This window comes from Falco biarmicus, chromosome 11 (assembly GCF_023638135.1).
Source record: "Falco biarmicus isolate bFalBia1 chromosome 11, bFalBia1.pri, whole genome shotgun sequence".
NCBI classification, from domain to species: Eukaryota; Metazoa; Chordata; class Aves; order Falconiformes; family Falconidae; genus Falco; species Falco biarmicus.
In genome coordinates, this window is record NC_079298.1 from 26,407,247 (window position 1) to 26,432,118 (window position 24,872).

The following is a 24,872-nucleotide window of genomic DNA, read 5'->3' on the forward strand; positions in this document are numbered from 1 at the left end:
TCAGTTTGGACATGGATGCACAATTCCTTTTATTAAATTACTGGTGACACTACATGACTTACATCCTCTTCATGTCTCGTTTCTTTAACTAAAGAGGCAGTAGCAAGTTGTACATCAACATTTTTCTCATATATCTACAGGCACCATCTTTGCATACATTTTGAAAAATATTAAAATACCTAGCAAAAAAAGATAAGATACAGAGGAAATGTGAAAGATTTTTCAGGACTGTAGAATTTAGTAAGTTTCAGACTAAACAGACAAAGGACAAAAGTAGTCAGCAACCTACAAATCTGTCACCACTGATTTAAGAACTCAGAATGCACTATGGAAACTCACTATTTCAACAGATTATGAAATACATTGGCGGAATACACTAAAACCTAAAGGAACAAGCTTGAAGAAAGGTTGAGATGCTTGCTTAGTAGTCAACACAACAAATTTCAAAATGATAGTAAAAATATTTTTTGTAAGGGAGAGATGTATGCTGTCCCAAACAGAGTGTTTGTCCGTATGTTTTTACTGCCTCAGTGTTATTTTAACACAAGCTGCACGCAGTTGCAAGCAGTTAGAAATAACTGTACTATATGCACTGCAGATCTGAGCTGTTTCAAAAGCCATATGCGCTGCCCATGTAAAAACTCCTATACATCAAAAAAGCATCTTATCAGGACCAGTCTCTGATAAAAGGACTGTTGAATTCAGTTTTCCAACGGGCTAACTTGAAAGCAGTATTTTAAATACCTGTGCTACATTGTGTAACACTTTAGATTTTCTTTTTGCAGGGCAGGGGTGGGGTGGGGATGGGACACACAGGACACGGGACATGACAATTTGGACATCTTTGAGAGCACACCTTACCACTTGGTCACTGTGAGAGAGATCACTTACAGCTCAGCCTTTCCAACTGCAGAGTACTTCCAGTTAAAAACATCCTTGCCTCGCGTAACGTGGAATTTCAGATGGTTCATTTAGTCAGGAATCACACACAGAGCATCTACCTCGTCCGTTATTTAACAGGAAACTTCTAAATCTTACGTTACAAGAACTGTTTCTGCAGTAATCTGAGACAAAAAAAGCCACTCTCATTTGTTACAATTATCTTTAACATCTGAAGTATTGGTGCGAAAAACTCCCAAGGAGTTGTCAAGGCTGACTACTGAGCACGCTTTTAGCAGGACAGCCATGCTACACATGCAGAGTAAATTAAGTCAATTATCTTGAATAGATTTTATATTGATTTTTTGACTAAAAAGTAAGATTAACATCAAAGCAAGATAAACACTATATACAGGCATGTTTGTCCTGATTATTAAGAGTTCTGTCACACAGCATACACAGAAGCAAATCATGGTGTAATACTGTTCAATGAACAAACAAAAATGTTAAACATTATGTGATCTTCCATTAAGTGATGAGGCAGCTAAAGTTTTAAACAGAATGACAATCGACTCATCTCAAACTAGGTTTTTAAATATCAAATAGAAAAGCATACGCTAGTTTTTTAGATAACTTACCTTTAGTTTTTACATTGAATATTGTACATAGAAGTGTTATCTGTCTGTCAGGCCATGAAAAAAACATCAGTACACTCAGCCAGATAAGGAAACAAAGATTTATTAGAAACTGGCAGTTTTATAGAGCTAAGAAGGTAAACATACTTTTAAGAGACAAAGAATACACAACTGAACAGTCATCATAAAGGCACATAATGAAAAATTAAATTTGAAAGACCCCATCTTTTCAACCTCTGAAAACATTATTACCATCATTTTCAATACTCACAATGGCACTTGTACACTATAAACAAAATGGAGCAAGTCTAGAAGACAGACACTGCTGAAGTCATCTCTGCATCACACACACACACATTTGTTCATTGGTCACAGTCAAACAAAATGATTGGGAACTGATCTCACAAATCCCACAAAGATACAAGAATGTTGATAAAGCCAAGAAACATTCAGATCAGAAAGGCATTGTACATATCAATGATATGGATAGAATGACTTTTTTTTTTTTTTTTTTTTGGGGGGGGGGGGGGGGGGGAGTTGTTTGGTTTTTTTAAGGTGCGATGTCCAAGGTTTCCCTAAAGGGAAGGCCAAAAGACACAGCTAAAGCTGCCATTTTCTGAAGTCTATTAAAACATTTTCTAATACAAATGTTATGGAGTTGTTATATATCAGTTTATGGAGAATAACCACCAGCCACAGAAGCACTGAACACAAGATTTACATCCGATTGCTGTTTGAAAAATATGGCCCGAATAGTATGTGGAACACTGAGGTTCAGACAGCTATTCATGTTTGCTTAACAGAGGGTGGGGAAAGACCCTTAATAACCTTATAGGAACAAAATTCTTCCTTCAGTAACCCAATTTCAGGAAGTGGCCTAAGAGCAGCTGCTTTTAGAAGGGTCAAGGTAAGGATAATCTCAAATTTACAAAGATTAAAACACCACACATTGCAGAAAGCAGAAAAAGCATAACAAATGAGTTCGGCAATAATTGTTACTCCATTTCAGTGTTTAGGCCTGAAGGCAACTGAAATGTGGCGCACACACATGCCACAGCCCCCCAAAAGAAGTCACTTTGCAAGTACCTGTACATGGAAATACCTAACTTTCTGCATTGAGGAAGTGCTGCTTTGTTTTTTGAGGAAGAGCTGTTTCTCAAGCGCTAACAAGTTCTGTGTGCACGCTTTGCTTGCTTCTTAACATCAATCTAATGGGCACCTGAGATCAGCAGTCCCGTTTGGTCACTTGGACAAAATGCTTCAGTATTTTACTATCGGAATTTCACATACACAGCCGGTGTGCACAGAAGACTGAGGGAAAGAGGATTCATCTCACATGACAAACATGTAAAACTTTTACATAATAAAGCAGTCCTCCATTGGCTAAAAGAACATAGTGGACTGTAGCCCTCTGAGTAAGGGAAAGAATGGAGAGTCCAAAGTGAGAAGTGTTTTGCTCCACAAGAGAGCTATGATGAGCTCCGCTATCAGCTGTATTACAATCACTATCAGCTTAATACTGGATCCTCCACCCCATTTTTACATGGCAACTTGCACTTGTATGGAATGGATCCAGTAAGCAAGCTTCTTCTGCTTCTGTATATTATGATCCTGTAAAACGTGCAGCTGTAACCCAAAGCTGGTCATGGTTAATGATGCTAACATTTAAAAGTGTAGTGAAAAGCAGGTCTAGTCAAGCAAGTTATGAAAAAAATCACTGATTGTATTACAAAAATACCATGTAAATTTGTTTGAGGTATTCTGATACCACGGAACAGCAGTTTCTCAGGCTCTTACACTTAAAATTAAAAAAAAAAAATTAGCCTGAAGATGAAGGCGATGGGCTACATTTTCATGTGTTATTCCATCCATGTCTGTATTTAAAATCCCATTTCTTACAAATGTAACATTAAGTCTTCAAAAATAACAACATTAAGTGCTTACTTCTAGGCATGCAAAATGTTGCCTGTGAATTGCTTGAGTATAGGCAGCGTGACAAAACAAAAAGTCACTTTTATATATTCGGTATCAAGGCAATAGAAACTTCTCCTACCTTTGGTTTGATCCAAGCCAAATACACATTTAGAGAAGACAAATACAAAAACAAAAAGAAGCCAATGAGTAAAATATGCATGATTTCCTGAAAATATAAACATATTGCTGATTTAAAGACAGTTTCTTGATCATTTTTTTTTTTTTAACTCAGTGACATTTTAAAGTGCAATATAGGTATCTGTTTAGAAATCGTGAACTAGAATTTAAGAAAGTTTCTTCCCACTTCAGGGCAAAAATAGAAGCTGCAGCATCTCTCCACAAAGATCCATCTCTAACTGGGAGAACAGATTACTTGAGAAATCATTTTTGTTTGGCGTTTCCAACATTAGAAGCATCTCACCTTTTTCCTTCATTTCACGCTATTCCCAAATTCTGCTTCATTTTTTCATATACAACATAGCTGATGCTGACAGCTGGAAGCACTTTCATGAAATTAGGGGCTATGCCCCTATAAAGTCCTCTGATTCCCTCTGAAGCAATAATTCTTTGAAAGAGACCGACCATGTTTAGCTGTGGACCTCCTTCCACTGAGGCTAGAAGAAAATGACAATGCGTTATACAACAGTTCTAGTAACATTAAAATTCTCAAGCAAGTATCAAACACCTGGGTGGTAAGCCTACTATCATCTCTAGGGCCATTGATTAAAACGAGTCCTCACAGAAAGGAGATCTCTTTAAATTCAGACATTTGAGAGATATCCATGTGTCTAAATCCCACTGAAAAGATTTATCCAACTACATTCCTTTGGAACCTAGGCTCCTATCCTTAAGACTCTGCACAAACCTATCAAGCAAAAGTCTCAGCTATGAAATTGTCTTTACGAAATGTCCTCTAGAGCAAAAATTGCCATCTACCTTCACAGGATGATGCAAGCCCTTTTCATTGTACCTCTAAAATTTAGGAAACATTCTAAATCTTAGAAGTGTTCCCAGACTATGACAGGTACTCTATGCCTGGTAGTCTTGTATGGAATGTGGCTCTCAGATCACACAGAGCACTAGCAACTGAAACGTTACATTTGAATCGAGTATGATAAAGAACAACGTTGGGAGTAATAGGAAAACGGGACCAACGTTAAGAAGGATTTTCCAGGTAAGTTCTTGGTTTTTCAAGTTGGGTTTTTTTTTACTCCCATGTCTCTGCTACAGCTATCCCAAATGACACAATTTTGATGTGACCACACAGAAACATTTTCAGTACAACAGGACTCACCTTGAGCCTGCATGCGTGTTCGGATAAGAGCAAGAGGGTAACTGGCTAACTGCCCACATGTACTGGAAACAGTACCACATCCCAACAATACAAAAACACCTGGGTTAGCAGAGCTTGATGCATAGTGTTCTAGCCATGTACTCTTTAAGAGCTGCCAAGACACAAAATTAAATGATAAGAGATCTGCGTTCAAGAAAGTAAATACACCTTCATTCATAACAAATCTTATGGGCTCAATCCGGCAAAGCACCGACCTCACTATGCCAGTCCTGCATGTTTACTTTTGAAGTGCAGAGGTAAACACCTTGGCACACAGGTAAGGACTTTTAACTAGACTACAGCAGTTAGTGCCTAGAAGAGAAATCCTTAAAAGATCCAGCAGCAGGAACAGTGCCTATGTTCTAGACTTGTTAACACTTGGCGGGGAGGAGGAGGGAAACACAACTCGGCACCCCACAGGGTGCAAGAAAGCCTCGCACAGCTGTGCATATCACCCCATGCAGAAGCAAGGATGCAAACTGTAGAAAAGAACACCCATACTGCTTTGAAAACATTTGCTCAAGCAATTCTGTTGATCAGCACTGCAGTGTCAAAAAAAGATTTGTCTAGACTAGAAAAAAAATGATTTTGTGCATCTGGGCTACTTAACACACTTTGAACACACAGCACCTAAGATAGGTAAAATATTTCAGTTGTTGATGTGTGTAAGAGGTACCAGTTCCTCTTGAAAGGAAAGACAGCAGTGTTTCAGACTGCTCAGAACAACTCTATGTCAGCCACAAAGAATTCTGGTGACATGCACAGACACACAAGGAATTGAGGTTACTACAATCAAATTATAAATCAGAGAAAATGGCAAAAAAATGGATTAAGTATCATAAATGCAGGGTAAGTAACTTAATATGAATATCATACCAGGTTTTTAAGACCTATATTTGCTACAAAACACATACGTTCCAGTCCAAGAGGGTTAGTTAAGTATGCAAGCACACTGTATCGCCAAGTTCTATATAATCCTGCTGTACGAGGAGATTTCTTGTCTGGTACTGTTGCATGTAAGGGCCCATCAGTACAGGTACTCCCCCAGGAGGGGCAAGGGGCAAACCAAGAAAAACTTTAAAGTCTAGTAAGGTTAGTGGAATTTCTCATTTGTCTATTCTAAATTGACGGCAACCGTAATACTACAAACACATTACAAATCTAACTAACGATACAGTACTCTAAAGAATACCTACCCTTTGTGTAAATTAATTCATGCAAGCTACATGCATTCAGTGATCTAAACTCACCTCATAAACTGCAAGGTCAATGCCAGCATAAGGTATTATACCCAAAATATTAGGAACATAGCCTTTGTAGAAGGCCTTTACACCTTCTCTTTTTAAGATCTTCTTAGCACAGTCAAACATCCCAGAATATTGGCCTGTTTTACCCACAGCCAATCTGGTCTTTAAAACCTAAAGGGAAAAAATAGTAGCCTTAATTACATACGTATTAATGTATTTTATAAACAAGGGAAAACACAGTAACTCTCTGCTTATTCCTTTGGAACTGCTTTGCATTTTTCCACTTTAAATTTCCTTTGTGATGACCACTGTTGTTAGCAGTATAAAGTAATAAATTGGGATGTAAGAATATTGAGGAATTCCTATGACACTTTCAAGAGCAAAATGGGGTTTACTTTAGAAACGAACCAGACATTTGGCAGTCTCCAGTGGAAGCAGATTCTCTGTTACTTACCTCCATGGGATAAATAGAAGTTTGTGCTGTTGCTCCAGCCAAAGAACCAGACACAAATCTTTCAACAGTGCCTAACTTTCCATCATCCTTAGTGAGTATCTTCTTATACTGTATAGTTAAAACAGATAAGTATCACATGCTTTTTAGTAGGGAAAGAGTTACTACAAGAGGCAGGAATACAGTACAAAATGTCTTTTCAAGCTGTACTCACTATTTCATGTATTTACAGTTACATTTACTAACCTAACAAATTTAGCAGTACACTCACCGCAACTCTATGGACACAGATTCTCAAGAATACAATAAATACTCCAGCCTGCAAAAATTCTTTGCATTAAACACCTCAGCCACCCGGTACATCAGTACTGTCAGGTATTCTACAAACAGCCAACACAAGGGTACCCATACCATGGCCCCCAGACAACAGAGGGGCCAACCTGAATCCCTTGCAGATCCAGTTCGCCAATCAAAGAAAGAAAGATCAACTAGCATGTTCACAGAGACAGTTAGAGAGCTGTACAGACCATGTCATTCAAGACAGACACCATCATGCAAGAATGTGCCATCAGCTCCCAAAAGGCAGAGCAAGAGTAAGGAATAATGTGCTCAAGGTTACTCTATGGCATCGAAATCTGCCATTCAGTCTTGCAATATCCAAAAGTTTACTTGAATTTTTGTTGCTTTTATTTCATAGTTGTACAGAGGTGTGCAGTACGTTCATTAAGTCTTACCTGAGGCACTAGAAAGCCCCACAGAGGAAGAATAAAGATCATTCAACTACACCAGAACGAGAGTTCATTTTACAGAGCAGGATTAGTCCTTAACATGATGCTTAAAGCTGATTCAGAGGTAAATATAACTCTGAAATCCAGGATGAGGGCATCTTACATAGCACCATGATATTTGACTTAAAAAGAATCCTGTAGAAGTTCAGCAAACACAACATGCAAAGTTTTTTGGTTCTTGTCAGTTCAAAGCAACAGATTAGATATTAATGCACTACTCCACATGAAGCTATGCAGGCTGCCATATGCTTTAAACTTTCCTCCAGACTTACTCTGCTTATAATACCAAGTACTCTATTAACAGAATAGACTATTTCCAATCTGAAAGCAACTAAATTACTATGAAAAAATGCCCACCCGTGGTAAGAACTCCTATATAACACAACAGTGTAAACAATGAACAGTGAGAGTGATATAGTATTTTATTTACCATTACTTTCATTCCTACCTGTTCATAAGCCCAGAACTTAATAGCTGTTTCAGGAGCTATTTTCACAACATTTACACCATTTCCCCTCCAGAGGGATCGGACACCACCTTCTTTCAACATTTGCTTAAAACCACTGGCTATATTCATTTTGTTTGATTTTGAACCGTGAACCTAAAAAAACCCAAAGTCACAGTAAAGAACAGTGCTCTGATCAGACTGTAAAAGTGCTTAAATATATAAATCGGCAAAAATACATCCACTACTGAAAAAAAAATTTTAGTGGCACAAGTATTACAATATTTTGTTTACACTTTTTCCAATATGACTATGGAAAAGACAATTTTTATGAACACAAAATATGGAAGTTGTCTAAACATAAAATACCTAGATTTTGGAGGTCTGGTTATGTGGCCACCAGTTTTCTGTAACAGCTTTCTAAAAACTCAAGTGATAGACGGGAAACTAAAAAGTTCTTGAACATTGCACCTACCTGCATCATCACTTTAAGGCGATCTAATGGTGCTGTACCTGTTCGAGACACAGCACCAGCCACTCCTCCTGCCAACAGCTGTTTCCACCACTGTCCAGTCTTTTTCTCTTCCTCCGTGAACTCATCTGGAACAGTCAAACTATCTCCTATATCCAACACCTATTAAAATCCAAAGTGAAGATGTGCAAATAACTATCTCATTCCATCATCTAAATTTTATCAACAGTTCTAATTGCAAATTAGCCTACCACCTGAGAATATGTAAACAAAATGCTCATTAAAAATAAAAAAAAATCTCTAATTTACATTCTATAATTAACATGCTATGGATTGCTATTTCTATTCATTGAATAGCAACTTTTAATGACTTCAACATAGATATTGAATAATAATACCACAGACCCACCATTTCAAAGACTGCACCATCATCATTAAAGATTATGACAAATTTCCGCCTTGAGTATGGCCCAAACAAAGACATTCTGTCATGATCAGTAGACCTTTACAGTCAGCACTAAAGCTTAAATGCTTATATGTTGCAGCTAACCTTTCACCAGACAGCGTTCTGGGATTAGTTTGGTAATCTCCTAAGGATGCTAAAAAGAGATTTCTCTCTCATGGTAATTCATTCACACATATGTGAGATTTCCCCTTCCTGCCCCAACATTTTAAAGTAGCATTTTTATAGCCGATAAGATTGTGATAGATTGGAATATTCTACTTGTTTTAACTGCTGTGTATTATCTTAAAAAATGACAAGTTTGACTAATGCTTTATACATTTTCTTATCATCAGTTATACTGAAAGACATACTGATGACTCTTCAGCTATAAAAGTTTGAAATTTCATTGAGGTGCATGTACTATTCAATTTGATCAAAGACGACCATGACTGTAGGCTTTAGTGATAAAGCTGTCCAAGACACAAGACAATGAAATCTCACATACCACTTACACATGGTCTCTGCTCTTCATGTAATTTATAACCAAAATATATGAGAACAAATACACTGTAAATAATGCAAAACCAATATTATGCATAAATTAAACCTATAAAGAAGCAAGAATGTTTTAATGACTGGTAAGTACTGACCAGAAAGTGTGTTAACTGATGAACTCTTTTTAATTACTGTTGATTTTAATTGTAGACACTACGGCTCTAACTTACAATGTGTTCCCTATCCGTTAAGTAGGCAGAATATTGTCTTGGTCATTTGGAACCAGGAACAGGAGGACACAGATTATGGATATAGCCACTGGACAAAACAGGCTAAGTACCAACTATTCTGGATAGTGAACATAGAACAGATTGATTGGAAATTCCATCTTTCTGACATTTATGGTTTCCAATTAAGGTGTCAGCAGTCATTTTTTATGAAATCATAAAAAAAATTATCAATCAGAATTCTCAAAATATAAATTCAGTGTTCTTAAGAGATATTATGCATATCTACCAGGGTTTAAACCTTGTGTCTACTGAGCCCTAGACACAACTGCAAAAAAAAGGTTAATTTGAGGGCGTTTATAACAGAAAGGCCATAGCTATCAACTCATAGTAATTCCATGCCAATGCAGCTATCTGCTTGGAAGAGTCTGACAGCAATTAAAATTTTACAATAAAAACAAAATTAAAAGAGCTGTCAATGCCAGCCAGGCATGTGATGTCTCACATCTGCTCTTATCTGAAACACCAGCTGTGCTGCTGTATAGCTGGATTTCGCTTGCTGTGATAACTGGGTCATCAGCTGACTGCAACACTGAAAGATCACAGGAGACTTCTAAAATTATTTCTTGGGAGTAATAATGACATTCCATAATTAAAAAAAATAAAAATATCTTATGTTTAACGATAGTAATATGAAGCACTTTATTAAAGCAAAGAAAGGGGTTTTCTTCCATAAGTAATCTGGGACCGGGACTATTTGATATCATAGCAGTACTCTAAGTGTTTCCTTCAGCAAACAGGGAGCTACGTCCCTTTTGGCAAGCATTTCTGAACTGAGGTTGTACAGTGCGGAACACTCAAAGCTTTCAGATTTCATAAACTGTTTTTTATCATGGAAATGCTGACTAATCCCCAAAGACATAAATGGCCTCCCTATGTTCAAAGAAATCTGTCTTTACCTAACTTTATGGATTGCTCCTATAACCTACAGGAAGGATATTCAGCAAAGAGGATTACTATTGGTATACACTACCTTATTATTTATTCTTAAAAGTCAGTCACTGAGCTGGCAAGAACTCCATTCAATAATAACTAAAATAATTTATCTACACAGTGAATAGCCTATTGCTGTATATTCTGTCATTCTTAAATGAAATTCTAAAGCACAAAAGAGTATGAGAACACATGCACAGAAAATCATCGCTAATGACAGCAGTGATTTTATGACAATAATAGTTACTATATAAATACAAATACTGAACAAATTTCAACATAAACTTAAAATGCTTCAATAATTTGTTTCAACACATCAAAAGCACTGAACGTAAGAATTTACCGAAATTTGAAAAGAAAAATATTTAATATTGTATTTATCTTTCTGTGGAACATCTTCAAAGGAAGAAAAGGACTGCTTCCTAAGAATTACTGATAATTATTGGCAAAGTTTAGATGAAGTTCTTTGCTCAGAAGAAACTCATGCAACACTATCATGCTTGTAAATGGGGGAGCGTGAAGTGAAAAGGAAACCCAAACAATTTTAAATACACGTATGCTTGAAATGTAACAACTGTGAAGCTGTCATACTTAATATCACAAATTAACACAGCAGAGATGAGCTTAAAAGCTGCCCTAAGTTAAAAGAAAAGTTGAACTTACAGTGGAATGTTTCCAGTATCTAATTATTTCCTCAATGTCCGTAGCTGGGTTAAACATAAAGTGATCTCTCCACTCATTCCAGTCAACTGTCATTGTCCCATCAGCATCAATACTGAAAAGAAATGGAACAAAACTATATAAGGAAACAGTAGCAGGGATAGGTTTTTGTTGTTTTGTTGTTTGGTTTTTTTTTTAAGTAATATTCACCATCACATCGGTGACAACTGACTGTAAATTGCACGTGGAGACTTCAAGGCTGAATCTGCCACGGCCTTTCAATACTATGTTTTTCTTATCCAAGTGCATCCGGCATATTCCATTTAAAAACATAATATAATGCTTCATTCTATGAACAACATTTACAGGGAAATGAGATAGCATCTGATTCTGGGAGGAGAATGTTAAGATAGTGATTAGACACTATCACCCAAGAACAGATTGAATATGTGAGAATCCTTAGAAAGGCACCACTGAAGGAACCAACACCTTTCAAATTTATAATTGCGTTTATCCTGTTTTCTGAATTATAAAAATATAATAATTAACATTACAAAGCAGCTTAAAAAACTTTCAGAAATCGTAATTTCTGACCTTTGCAGGATCTTTTCTGCCTGCTTTTCTGAAATGCTTATACCCAATATCTTGAGGGACTGGACAACTTCTGATGCTTCAATTTTTCCTTCAGACATTAAAAGAAAGATGATACATATTTAAAACATGGAGCTTAATATACTTGGCACCTTGGAGCTCACAAAGTACCATTGTAACACCTACATAATAGCAAAGATAATTTAAAATCAATTTAAACACAGACAATACAACTTGATTGTCTACTATAAGGACTGAGTGAAGATAAGTACATTAAAATCACGCAACCAAATGGGATGCAAACATTCAGTGAGCTAAAAACTGTTTTATCTTTAATAGATACTTTGAAACTTCCTTACAGCTTCTTTATCTGGGGAACAAAGAGCCCCAGATCAACAGACCTGGAAAATAATAAAAAGGAAAAAAAGACTATAATAATTTATTACTTCAATCTATAGTAAACTGTAATTATGAACCTATTAAGGAAAAGAAACAAGAGCTCCATATTCAGAACTATTTGTCTCCAATTTGGACAAAGAATATAAAGGAAGATAAATTTTAATGCAGTTTCTTCGAACCATGTTTGAACAAATAAAGTAAGTCAAGGCATACCATCATTGTTTTTGTCCAGGCTCTTAAATGCCAGCTTCATCTTTTTCTCATGATCTTTAAGATACCGCATAAATTCTTCAAAATCTAGCTGTCCATCCTGGTTAGTGTCTCCAGCTTTAAAAATTTTCTGTTGAGGAAAAATTCGACATTTGACTTTTCCAAATTACAGCAAATCACAAAGCAACAGCAGCACTGCACAGCACAGCCCTGGCTTTAAGAAAAGCATCATATTGGTCACTTTGGGAGTCAGATGAGGAAAGCATCTAAGCATACACTTCAGAGCTGTATTTGTTTTCAGAATTTAACATATTCTCAGTATTTTCATAAAGAGAGAAAACACTTGGCAGCAAATTAGATATAAGAAAGCATTATTTATTATTTACATAACTTCCCTATTCAAAGATTTTAAGATTTCTTACCAGCACTGGCAAGTTATAGCTACAGATCGCAAGTATTTGTGAAGGAGGTGGGGGACAAGACAAAATCATGAAAGAGAACAACTTAAAGCTTGTGACTTTACTGGTTATACATGAAATTTGTCAATATGTCAGTAAAATTAAACAAGTACTGTCTTAACTATCCTCTTTAATCCAGTGTTCTATTAATTATAAATATAGTTAATTGATATTTGTATTATTATCTAACTGCTGACCAAAAAAATACAGAGACCTTGCCTGACCAGCACTTCTACCCTCCAGGGTTTGAGAAGGCAGAGCTTTCTGCTTCAAACTGAAGCCCTGACAAAAATTTGAAACAACCAGCAACAGACTTGTTAGCTTCCAATATAGAAGCAGAAGTTAGCTTCCCTTTTTGCACTTTTCCTAGTAACTATCCTGCAGATAAGAAACATCTACCTGCAAAATTAACTACGAGATGAATGCATGGTATACAATCACCAGCACTGCAGGCAACAAGTCTGAAATAGAGCCTAGGCATATGCTTCTCCATCAACAAAGGGCCAGAATACTTTACTGTCTTTGTGTGTGAAAACAGCTGTTTAAAAAAGGGAAACGACGGCAGCCCCACCAAGAATCAGCCTGTAACTGCTGAGGCCTGTCTTCAAAGGCAAAGCCCCTAGAAGAGCAAAGCATAGGCTAAACAAGCTCTGCAGGATTTATTAGCTTGGGCTTTATGCCACAGCAAGGGCTGCTCCACGCAGGGAGGGCCGCAGGGCGCAGCAGGGGCGAGGAGAGGCAGCGCCCACAGCACTCTGCCACAGGCACCTTCCACAGCACTGGTCTTCCTCTGGCAGGATGCGGCCAGGGAAACCCACCCCAAAACCCTGCTCTAGAACACAAGATTTAAAGGGAATTATGCTCATCTTTTCCTTCGGGCATCAGTCTCTGTGTTTCCCCTCAATGTGCGAAATCCTACAGGGCAGCACCCTGTACAGACGGACGGGAGACCAACCTGACAGCACAGTCTCTCCATTAATTTGCCCTAAGTCCCAGAGCCACTTCAGGGCACACGTAAAGCATGTGCCAAAAATTCTTCCAAATATCTTCTATTTTGCAGACTGCCTTGCGCAACTCTAGTTTCTGAATAAAATAACTCTCAACAAGATTTGCACTGCTGTTCTAATCTGCAAAATCTGGGTTTAATCATTTTGTTTACTCCACTATAATTTGTAGAAGTCCTCAGAAGACCAAAGTCCAACAACTTCTAACCTACAGAAACTAAACATAAAGGAAGTTGAAAACTCTGGTGTATTTGTTGCAGGTGTCTGAAAAAAAAATGAAGACAACTGAATACATTTATGTTGCCTCCTTTACCCCTCCGATCCCTCTACTAAAAGAAATGTACTTTAATGTTTAACATCAAAAACCAAAAATCTGTTAAGATTATCATAGCTTTCTCAATGGAAGGGAGGAATATGATGTGGTACACCACAGTGAAATAAGAAGCAAATTATCCAACTCTCACGATACAGCAAGTTATGCACAATAAAATCAAGTTACCGCATACTCAGACAGAGGTGCTTGGTATCAGCTTTGAAAAATACTGTTCTTAGTATACTCGTGAGTCCAGCTTGATTGTCATTTCTATTAATAACCTTTCAATAAAAATATACTCATCAATTCAGTTTCATGCCCTTGCCAATATGGTTAGGGCTGTTCAGAATTTCCCATTACAAAAAAAAATAGTTTACATTTATTGAAGTTTATGGATGCATTCCTAACCATGACCTTCTAACAAGAAATTAAGCAGGCTAATAGACTAATCATTAAAAAAAAAAAAACAATGAACAAACCCAACAACAACAAAAACCAAACAAGAAAAACCCAAACCAAAAGGCACCATTAAAGATTAGTCTAGTTGTAAACATCTACTCCTCAAAGACATGGCAATTTCAACCCATCTTGTACTCCATGCATGGCACCTCATACAGCAGGACCCGAGCATCGGGTAATATAAATATAAATATCCAAGAGGTAATTTATGTGGCAGTCATACACACCCTTTGAGTGAATTCTGATCAAGACAAATTGTTACTATTCCCTACTGTTACCTGAACTACAGAAAGAAAAATGCAGAACAAAGCAAGTGTTGTTCTGGCTTACTGACATGGCAAAATTTCAACTACATTCTAATTACAAAACCTCCATGGCTGAGGATGATGTGAGCCAGAGAAAACGGAAATTCCTAGGAGGTTTAGCGAGCTGGAAATTAGTGTGTCTGTGAAGGGGGGCACTGTTCATTTCGTCCACCAAATGAGCAGATTTTGCTCATTTGCAACAACTAGAAAAGGGGAAGCACAAACATACTCTCCATTCCCTGCTTTTGTTTTTACAGTTATTTTCTAGACTTCAAGCCAGCCTCTGCCACTCTCAGTGCAGCAGGACAGCAGCGTCACGGAACAAAAACGTATGCTTTGCCTCAGCAGGCACATGCATTTTTTCCTCACATTACAGATCTAAAAGTTCATACAAACAAAAGCTTCTTGCTGTCTATGAAATGTATAATTACGCGGGTGTTAAAGTTTCAGAGTAAACCCAAGTAATTTGCAAGTTTGTAGAACAAACAGGAATGCTGAAAGGAGCTTGTCTTCCACTTGGAGGGTAGAAACTCCCTTGTGGGAGGTTATATACTCCATGGACATAGCCAGCAGGAAGACACGCACTTGATTCTCTGGGGAGCCTGGCACAGTAAGTCCCAGGTACAAACAGCCCGTTCACAGCATCAAATAATAAATCATGTTGGAAGGAACCTCTGGAGGCCATTGAGCACAACCCCAGCTCACAGCATGTCTGATTAGATCCAGTTGTGCAGGATCACACCCAACTGAGTCTTGGATATCTCCGAGGATGGAGATTCCACAACCTCCCCAGGCAACCTGTTCCAACATTCAATCACTCTCACTTCAGTTCAACAAGGAATCCAACTCTGCTGTTCTGCATTTAATATACCACCAACTTTTGCACAGTTACAACCACTTGTCACTGTGCTACTTCCTGGTTCACCAACTTCGCTGATGGAGGAGAACCAGATGCATTTTCAAATAGGCATGCTTACAACAATAGAGCAGGAACCAACCTAGATGCCAGTCCTCGCTTGGAAGTCCTGGGAAACAATGTTCAGTGTGCCTGCCACGTAAAACCTGCCATTTCTTGTTACTGACTTACTGTGGGATCACCTCACCTTTATGTAGGCCCAGCCCCAAGAGGAAAACGTTTATTTTCAAGGCGTGCCATTTTTGTTCTCATTGTCTAAAAACTTTAACCCCAAGCAATAAAGATAATTCACTAGATAAAACAAAATGGTGAACACAAAGAATTGCTAATTATTGATACACACACGAAGACAGTTTAGATGATCTTTCCTTTTAATGCCATCGGCTTTCAGACATACTGACTACAATGTTCCTGTGCTGACCTGTTTGGTCATGACACTGCTGCCTTTTTAACCTTTTTTTTTTTTTTTTTTTTCTCAAATTCTGCTACTTCTGGTTTTTTTTCTGCTGGGTATTTTGTTAATACAGCTGCTTTCAAAGGCCTGCACAGCAAGGCAACACCAATGTGAAAGGCCACAAGTAGACCGAAACACTGAAGAATTTCATTTTTAAATTTCTGAATTATATAAAGCATTTTGCAGTGTTGAATTCCTGCTCTTCCAGAAGACCTCTGTATTTGGTGTGGAAACTGAAGCCAGCAGGTCTGTTCAAAAGAAACCAAAAAAAAAAAAAAATCAGAAGAGTTATAGACAAGCTTTATACACACCTAAAAATCATGATGCTCTAAGTGGCCTGACGAATTATTAGATTACTCTGTGCCAAAGTTATGAACTTCAATACATTCATAGCTACAATGTCAAGACAGAGACTGTGAGACAGTAGAAATCTTAATGCTTTTATGTAGACTTTTCTTTTAAATTCACACTTTAGTTTTTATATTACTTAGTATCATTATTTGTGTATTGTGCGTAAGCCTTCATATTCTGGTTACAAAACTGAATTGTATGTGAAAGGTGGGTCTGCTCAGTGCAAATTATTACCAATAATTTATTCACTAGCTTGTTATTTCAGCTTATTAATGTAATGCAAAGAATATTTAAAAGGAAGTGATCCATCAAGAAGTTACTGGGTGTTTCTAGCTTCATATCATGCTATCTACAAGACACAAGTGAAAAAACAACACCCAAAGATACGTAATTGGTACAATTAGCAATTCCTTACTCTGCAATCTATGACTAGAGTTCCATAGGGCACAGTTACAAATCTTGCACAGAGAAAACACCAGCACGACAGTAAGAACAGCATTCTGTCCCCAGACATTCACAAATTTCACATTTTCTTTTAAAACCAGAGGCACTACATATAAAACAAATCATGGTATTTCTTTCTCCTCTTCTCCCCTTTTCCCCTTCGCCTCCAAAATAATTAGTGCCAGTCATTCACCCAGCTCTGCATTCTACGATTTTAAGTTATTAGACTGTAATCTTATCGGAAGCCAAATTCAGTTACAGCTCAAGTATACACAACTCTTCTCTCTTTACTGGGTACATACTCTACAAAACTAAAACCTAATGTTGTCCTTTTCCTTCCCATACCTGCCAAGACTACACAAATTTATGACATACAACGATAACCCAGAAATCAGTGGTGAAGATTAAAGTCAGTCTGGTCAAACAGCATCAGTGGGGAGATAAAGCCAGCATAAAGGGAAAGGGCCTGAGGATATATCTACATGGCATTAGATCCCAACCAGTGAGTCCACATAACACATCAGCGAACTAGACTGCCACTTTACCTCCAGAAATCCAACACAACACTGCATGTTGAGCAAAAAAATAATATGCACTGCCTCCAAAGATCTCCCAACTTGTTCAAATGCTGCATTCCTATTTACTCACTTCCCTCCCAGAGGATACTATCAACACATAAACAGTACCCAAGCAGGCTCTTTAAACCTTCCAGATGGACAGACATTAAAAGTCACCCAATCCAGTACAGCAGACTTGCACCCTTGGCGGTAGCAAAGATGTTGCTGTCAACGGCAAAGCTTCCCCTTCCTGTTCTTTGTCCTGAGCACCACTCTTCCCTGCAACAGGAAAACACTAACAGAGATCTTCTCGCTAGTCCATTTCAGGTAACAGAATCTCTATAATAAATGAGCCTAAAAAGGAAGAGATGCAAGTCGTGCGTATGCTCTCCAATATGCCTTGTAAAAGCCGCTCGCTCAGAACTGGGATAAACTCTCTCAACTCACAGCTATGAATTAGATTCAAAGAATCTGAAACAGCACAAATGGGAGATACAAACTATCCTTTGTACCTTCATTCATCATTCCTTGCAAGTTAACACCAGTATTTTTGACTTTGAACATACTTGGTAGACTGACTTTTTCCATTAAATAAGACTACTCGGCTAGAGGCATCCTCACCTTACAGTCACTTTAAAAGATTTACCAGTTTACCTTGTTTGTTTACCTGGGACACACTGCTGCCTCAAGACAGGGATTTGGCAAAGTATTTCAACATGCAGTTAAAAGATCTTCCAGAGGCGGAGGTGCCCATATTTAGTGCCTGGCATTCTTGCTCTTTGCAACAACAAGAGGAAGAATTATTCATTCACTGTGCCCTGTCACTGTTCAGGAAAAAAAGCTATCAAGTCAGTATTAAAAAAATCCATTTTATTTCCTTGGATGTTTAAAGTGTTATGAAAACAAACTTACATTCATCTTGCTTTCATATGGAGACTTGGAGACTACAGCACATACCAGTTAAAAGCTTCTGAAGTTGTACACATTGAAATGAAATAAGCAAGAAACGTTTGCTTACAACTGAAGTCAGATGTATTACTGAAGATGTTTGTGGTATTTCACAATTGAGTCCCCATAATAAGACATAACTGTAACACTATTATGACCTGAAAAGCAAAGCTTAAAGGAACTAAGTGGTTCCAGTCTTCCACAATCACATGAGGTGACATCTGTTTTAGTAAAAAAATAACCTGAAGATGATTGTCTACTCTAGATCTACAGTACCAGTTTTTGGCATACTATTAAGGTGAGAGAAAGCTTAATGTCACAAAGAATGACCTAGAGACATGAAAGTGCCGAAAGTTTATAGGACTGTGAATTTGGATATTACGTATAATGATTTCTAAGAGTAGGTACTGTGTGATTGAAAATGCCCATGTTTCTTCTAAGAAGTTGCTAAAATACTTTTTGTATGTTTCTGGCCAAGCTACAACATAATGAAGAGGGTTCAGTTAACTTGGTATACTAGCCTTCCACGTAAGGGAAGTTACCAAAATTAAGAAAAGTGCAAACATCTTATTAAAACAGCAGAGAAACAGTCAAGGACATATTTAGCTCAGTCACTAAACAAGTGACTTTCTGGACTAAGAACAGCTACGGTAAGTTCAAGCTCTGAAGCACTATCTAGCTGTAGTTTCTAGGGGCCAGAGAAAAGCACAAAAGGAAACACACACCTGACCCTGTTCTCACCCACCGAGACACAGCCCTGTAACACAGCACAGGGGCCTGCCTTGTCTGACAGAATTCTGAATTTTCTTTGGTTTCAATGCAGCAACACACTTCAAGTGTTCTGAGTATTTTTAGACTTTGTTGGACTAAAATTTTCATAAACACAGTCAATTACTCTAAACAGACTGTATTCTGATTGCTCAGAATTTAGTCTCATTAGGCCCTTTTTCCACCACACAGAGGTGTCTCATCACGTTGTTTCTTTATCCAAAGGAGCCTTAACACAGCCAAAGACTTATATCAAAACCTGACAGAGAGTCAGTCCAAATAAGATCACTACACTGTTTCCAGAATGTAGTTATCTATTTCAATAACATATTTCTACTCCTAGCTCCAGGACTCACTGTATAAATAGTACCTGAATTTGCGTGCTTGGCTGTTCCTACCCCACACCAAAGCTTGAAATGCAGAGTTTGCCTCCTACAGGTTTACTCTAAGGATTGATTGCAACAGAAGAAAAGGGTGAACAAAAATAGTACTTCATATAACTACTCTCACCATTTATGGTACTCCCGCCTAAGAGACTCACAGCAATCTGAAGACACAGGATGAGATCATTTGATCTGATCCCAGCATCTATTTTGTGTCTCTACTGGACAACTCTGACAATCAAAGTGACTATACAATAACTGTTAGCGTCGCTCATAAAGTGCCATTTGATATTGACACCACACTGAATTCCTTCTTCACAGGTGTTGACGTATTATGTCAGGAATGTCCTGTAAAGCTTTGCAAACTCACCCATTCCTGGCGAGGAATATACTACAATATAAAACAGGAGTTATCCTGGCAGCCTCCAAGCAGCACACATTTTGGATTTTCCAGTGGTTTACTTTTGTCTGTCAGATACTGAGAGAAGGCAGGTCAAGTAGAACACAAAGTCAGGAGCTTCTGTCACATTGTGCTGTGATGTCTTGCCATGAGGAAAAAAAGTCTTCCTTAGAGGGACATGCAACCTACCTCCAAAGCTTACATGGTTTCACATCAATTCTCATATCTACAATTACTTCACCTAAAATGAGTGTCTCATCATACATTAAACCGCAAAAATAACTTATGAGAAAGGTGAAATAAAAAGAGCATATGAGTAGTCTATTACTCAAATAAATAGCAGCTTTGCATCTTTTAAAGGCATGCATGTTCCTTCTAGAGTGGAATTCCATTTCAAGGAAAAAAAAAAGGAAAGTAATATTAGTAGAATATATACTAATTTATACTGTTGAAGATGAGGACTGAGGAGGAGTCAACTGACCTTGCAGCAAAACACAGTAACACTCACATGGTCCCTTACCAGGAGTTAGCCAGCAAGCAGCTGTGCCCCCCAGAAGTACAGTGACCAACACTACCACGTACGTGGATTTCATCCCTACAAGAGTATTTCTGGAAACCTAACCCAGACCTGGACCTAGAACATAACAGCACAAGGCCTGGGATCCCAGCCCAGTCATGAGGCACCAAAGTTTACTCCGCTTTAGGATATCCCAAGATCTGCCCACCCCACGGTACCACTATGTTGGCAGGGCTGAGCAGTTCAGCAGCTAACACTGCCACATCGTGTAATACTTGATCTCATTAGTTAACAGTAATTATAAGACTACTTCTGCCTCACCAAACACAAGGATCATGATTCAATATCTGACTTCATTAATGAAATACCTTGTAACCAGACAGTAAAAAGACATTTTATTGAATTCAACATCACTTTAGAGCTTGAAGTGGGAGAAGGCAGCCTCAAGCTGGAAGAAAGTACAGGAAGCAGATAAGCTAGGTAAAGACAAATCTTACTGAAGCTCTCTTATTATAAGAAGTCTAGTTATTAACAGTTATATATAACCAATCTAGTTTCTAGTTCAAACTGTGCCCACCACTAACTTTAAAATAGCGAGCACCTAGAAGTTTCAGTGCACTCCAACAATTCTTCCACCCCTCTCAAACGTGCAACATGACTCATGGCTTATTTTGTTTACTCTGTTTCTTAGGCAGCTAAGGCAGCTAGTTCCTGTTCTCCCTTACATCCAGGTAAGGCTAGCTTATCTCTATTGATTTCACAGGTTTCACTTCCAGTTTATCCTGTAGCAACTGAGAAGAATTTCATAGATACTCAGATGTGCACTATTAATGAAAGGCATCACATCAATCTCAAGAAAGAACTTGGAACTTCAATTCCACGTTGTTCAAAACTTAAGAGGCGCACTACTTGTGTCTCAGGGCTGTCAGTGAATTATATGGGAAGATCACCCTCGTTAACCACCAGAAAATGAACTGGTCACCTGTTCCCCTGTCATCCAGTGTAAGTAAAACCCCCCAACTGTTACAGTCAAACTGGTACAACGGGTTTTCAACAATGTGTATATAACGTGTGACTGAAGTTTGTAACTAGCATGTTCTTAATACTAACAACTTTCCCGGACAAGCAAACAGGGCAAACTGTCCCTCCTTTATACACCAAAAACTGAGAACACAAAATGTATTTATTGTAAAGATGATTTTGACCAGAAGCAGGACCGAAGTGAAAGTGTGCTTACATTCATACTCTCACATAAGCATCACTCAACTCAAAAGGCCTACCAGATACTTCTCCCTTAAGTATATGAGACAGAGGTAAAATAGACACCAAATAATGAGTCCACGGGAAAGAACCAGCAGTGTTCCACAATTACTACAAGGTCACTGAAACTGAATTATTGCCTGTCTTAACACTGCAGTCAAAATTTAAGTTCACTTTCCTGAACCTCTTTCGGAAAGTATGCAATGGCTAGTACAGGCACAGCAGCGGAATGCCATCCAACCATTTATACTGGAAACAAAGAATAGGGCTGTTACGGTTATAGGTCTAGCACAGACCTCAGCTGTACCTGTTGTGCCTAACCAAACCTATGGGTGCTTTTTTCAGTGCAGATTCACCTTACCACACAAATACTTATGTCTACAGATTTGAGCTTATATTTATATAGAGCTTATAAACTATTATATAATATAAAATTAAATAATTTTATATTCTGATCCCTGGGGATTGCTGAAAACAGCTAGGAAGGAGAAGTTTCTCTTTCGGGTGCAGGTCAGATCTGCTAGTGTAACTCAGCATTGCACTGGAATGCTTGATGACTCAAGTTTTACTGACTTGTGAGGTCACAACATTGATAACAGGGGATAAAGGAATGTAATAGTCCAACCCAACCACTGCAGAATCCACAGCACAAAGAGACTATGCTGCCTGCTTCATCGTTTGATGGCCGCTGTTACAGGTGTGCATTTTTAAACAGAAGGGCCTCTTTATCTGACACAGCCCACACCAAGAAGATTCATTTCCATGTCTGTGTGTTTGTGGAGACCTAGCTTCAATAACTAGCTCTGACACCACAAACTACCGTTACGCTGATTTACTTACCTGCTGCCCAAAGCAAACCTTAACGTACTCAGACCTAGTTTACACAAAGGTGGTGTGACAGCCAGAAGCTGTAAATTACCATCCTTTATCATGCCGGAGGAGGAATGCGCTATAGGAAATCATGCAACACTGAGTCAAAGGAAGTCAAAAGTGGACGCGCGATGGATAAACCCGGCGGTGCGCAGCCAGCAGCAGCACCGCCGCCAGCACCGCTCGCCCTTGGGACCCCTCAGCCGCCCGCCCGCGGCGTGCCCGTACAGCGCGGCCCCTGGAGCGGGCACGGCGCCCCGGGAACGACGAAAGCAGGCAGGCCCGAGGAAGCTTCGCCCAGCAGCGGCTCCCGGCTCCGGCGCAGCCCCGACACGCCGCCCCAGCTGCGAGGCCGGCCGGGCGAGCCGCGGCCGGGCAGCGCCCCGTCCCTCACGAGCCGAGCGGCGCGCTGGGGCGGTCAGGCCGCGCCTCGCCCTCCCCACGGCCGCCGGGGGGGCACCGCTCGCCACCGGTTGCTCCTCCGGGAGACGGCACAGGCGCGAAACCGCTGAAGACCGGGGAAGGGCCGCCGCCGCGCCCCCGGCCCGCTCTTACCTCCTCCGCCTCTTTTCCCAGGGGGATGCCCATGGCCCGGAGGCCCGTCTGGAGCTCGGCGATGTCCACTCTCCCATCTTCGTTGAGGTCCAGCTTCCTGAAGAGGTTAGCGTAGCGGGAGTCGCCATCCCTGCTGCCGTCGCAGGCGGCTGCCGGCAACGCGAGGCCTCGCAGGAGCTGGAACATGGCGGAGCCGTGCAGTACGGGTAGCGGGACGCTCGCCCCCCGGCTCCCGCGGGCTGGGCGCGGACGGGAGGCACCGCCCGTGCCGCTGCCAGCGCCCGCAGCTGCTCGGGGAGGAGCCGGCCCGGCCCGGCCTCAGCGGCAGGGGGGGGAAGGAGGGCCCTGGGGCACGCCCCGCCCTCCCTCCGCCTCCTGGCCGCTGGGGCGGGAAAGCAGCTGCTGAGGGAAGAGGGCGGGCCGCAGCCCCTCGGGCTCGTTCGCCTCTCCCTGCCGCGCAACGGTTGTATCCAGCTAAACGTTTCCAGTACAAGTACAGAAATACCGACAACGCTGCAAAAGACCTAATTTGGACACTTTGGCTCATTCTAGTCACCAGCGGTTGAGGTCTGGGTTGAAGCTGTGTGAAAAGCCCCTTGTCTAGGGGCAGCCCTTGGCCTAACCAAACAAAGACTGGAAGAGGAAATATTTTGTAGCTTCTTAATTGCTTCATAAATAAATCAGTTGAGTAAATTGAAAAGGACACAGCTGGTATAAGAACAAATGGATAGAAAATGTCAGCAAATAGGCTGGCTGTGAGCACTGCAGTAAAAACACGAGCCACTGAATTGAGTCGTGCTTTCCTGGTGCATATTCATTCAATATACAACCATGGAAAGCACATTTCAGCCTTATAGCAGGAGCTTAGCAGCCTTGCTCAAAAAGTAATTGACAAAGCTAGTACGCTTCATTGTCTGACGATAGACTAATTGGTGTTTGAAAAAGGGGCCTGACACTACTATGACTTGCATACATAAAGACTACCAGATTATGTTGAAGGTTCATTGAATCTCAGAATAAGTGGGATCTCAGAATAAGGTGGGAAGGCACCTCAGGGAGTCTGTAGTCCAAGGTTCTGCTCCAAGCAAGCTCAGCCATGAACTCAGACCTGGTTACTCAAGTCTTTATTCAGTCCTGAAGCCTCCAAGGATGGAGACCGGACAACGTCCCCAGACAGCCTGCTCTACAGCCTGGCTGGCCTCACAGGGAGGAATCTTTTCCCTTGTGGTCCACTCAGAGTTGTTCTCATTTCAGTTTGTGCCTGGTGTCTCTTACTGTCCCACCATGCCCCACTACAAGGACCCTGACCCTGTTTTCTTTATGAACTCTCTGTGGGTACCAGGAAGGTGGAGGCCTCCTTTTACATCTCCACAAAGCTTTCTTTTCTCCCTGCTGAGCAAGCTCAGTTTCCTCAGCCTCTCCTCACAGAGCAAGTGCTCCAGCCCCTAGGCATCTTGGTGGTCCTCTGCTTAACTCTCCCGGTTATCCATGTCTCAGATATTGGGGAGCCCAGAACTGGACTAGAGTGTCTAAATACAGTCTAGCTTGTGCAGAGTAGAAGGGGATAAACACTTCTTTCCGTCTGCTGGCCATGCTTCTGTTAATACACCCCAGAATTCTGCCAGCCTAGTTTACTACCAGGACATACTGCAGGGCCATGCTCAGC

At 39.9% G+C, this 24,872-nt stretch overlaps 1 protein-coding gene across 2 annotated transcripts; it reads right to left on the reverse strand.

The window, feature by feature from the left end:
* Window positions 1-1,601: 1,601 nt before the first annotated feature.
* SLC25A24 (solute carrier family 25 member 24) lies at window positions 1,602-23,509 on the reverse strand. Of its 2 annotated transcripts, XM_056356065.1 has the most exons (11): window positions 23,207-23,509; window positions 12,248-12,374; window positions 11,639-11,726; window positions 11,048-11,159; window positions 8,228-8,386; window positions 7,756-7,908; window positions 6,523-6,630; window positions 6,072-6,239; window positions 4,783-4,933; window positions 3,910-4,102; window positions 1,602-3,567 (listed from the first exon to the last, which is right to left on the reverse strand). In XM_056356065.1, exons 1-10 carry the CDS (start codon window positions 23,390-23,392, stop codon window positions 3,924-3,926), a joined length of 1,431 nt encoding a protein of 476 aa, XP_056212040.1. In that variant the 5' UTR covers window positions 23,393-23,509; the 3' UTR covers window positions 1,602-3,567; window positions 3,910-3,923. The 2 variants fall into 2 exon arrangements, with proteins under 2 accessions (XP_056212040.1, XP_056212039.1); XM_056356064.1 differs by having other exon boundaries at window positions 1,602-4,102.
* Window positions 23,510-24,872: the final 1,363 nt, after the last annotated feature.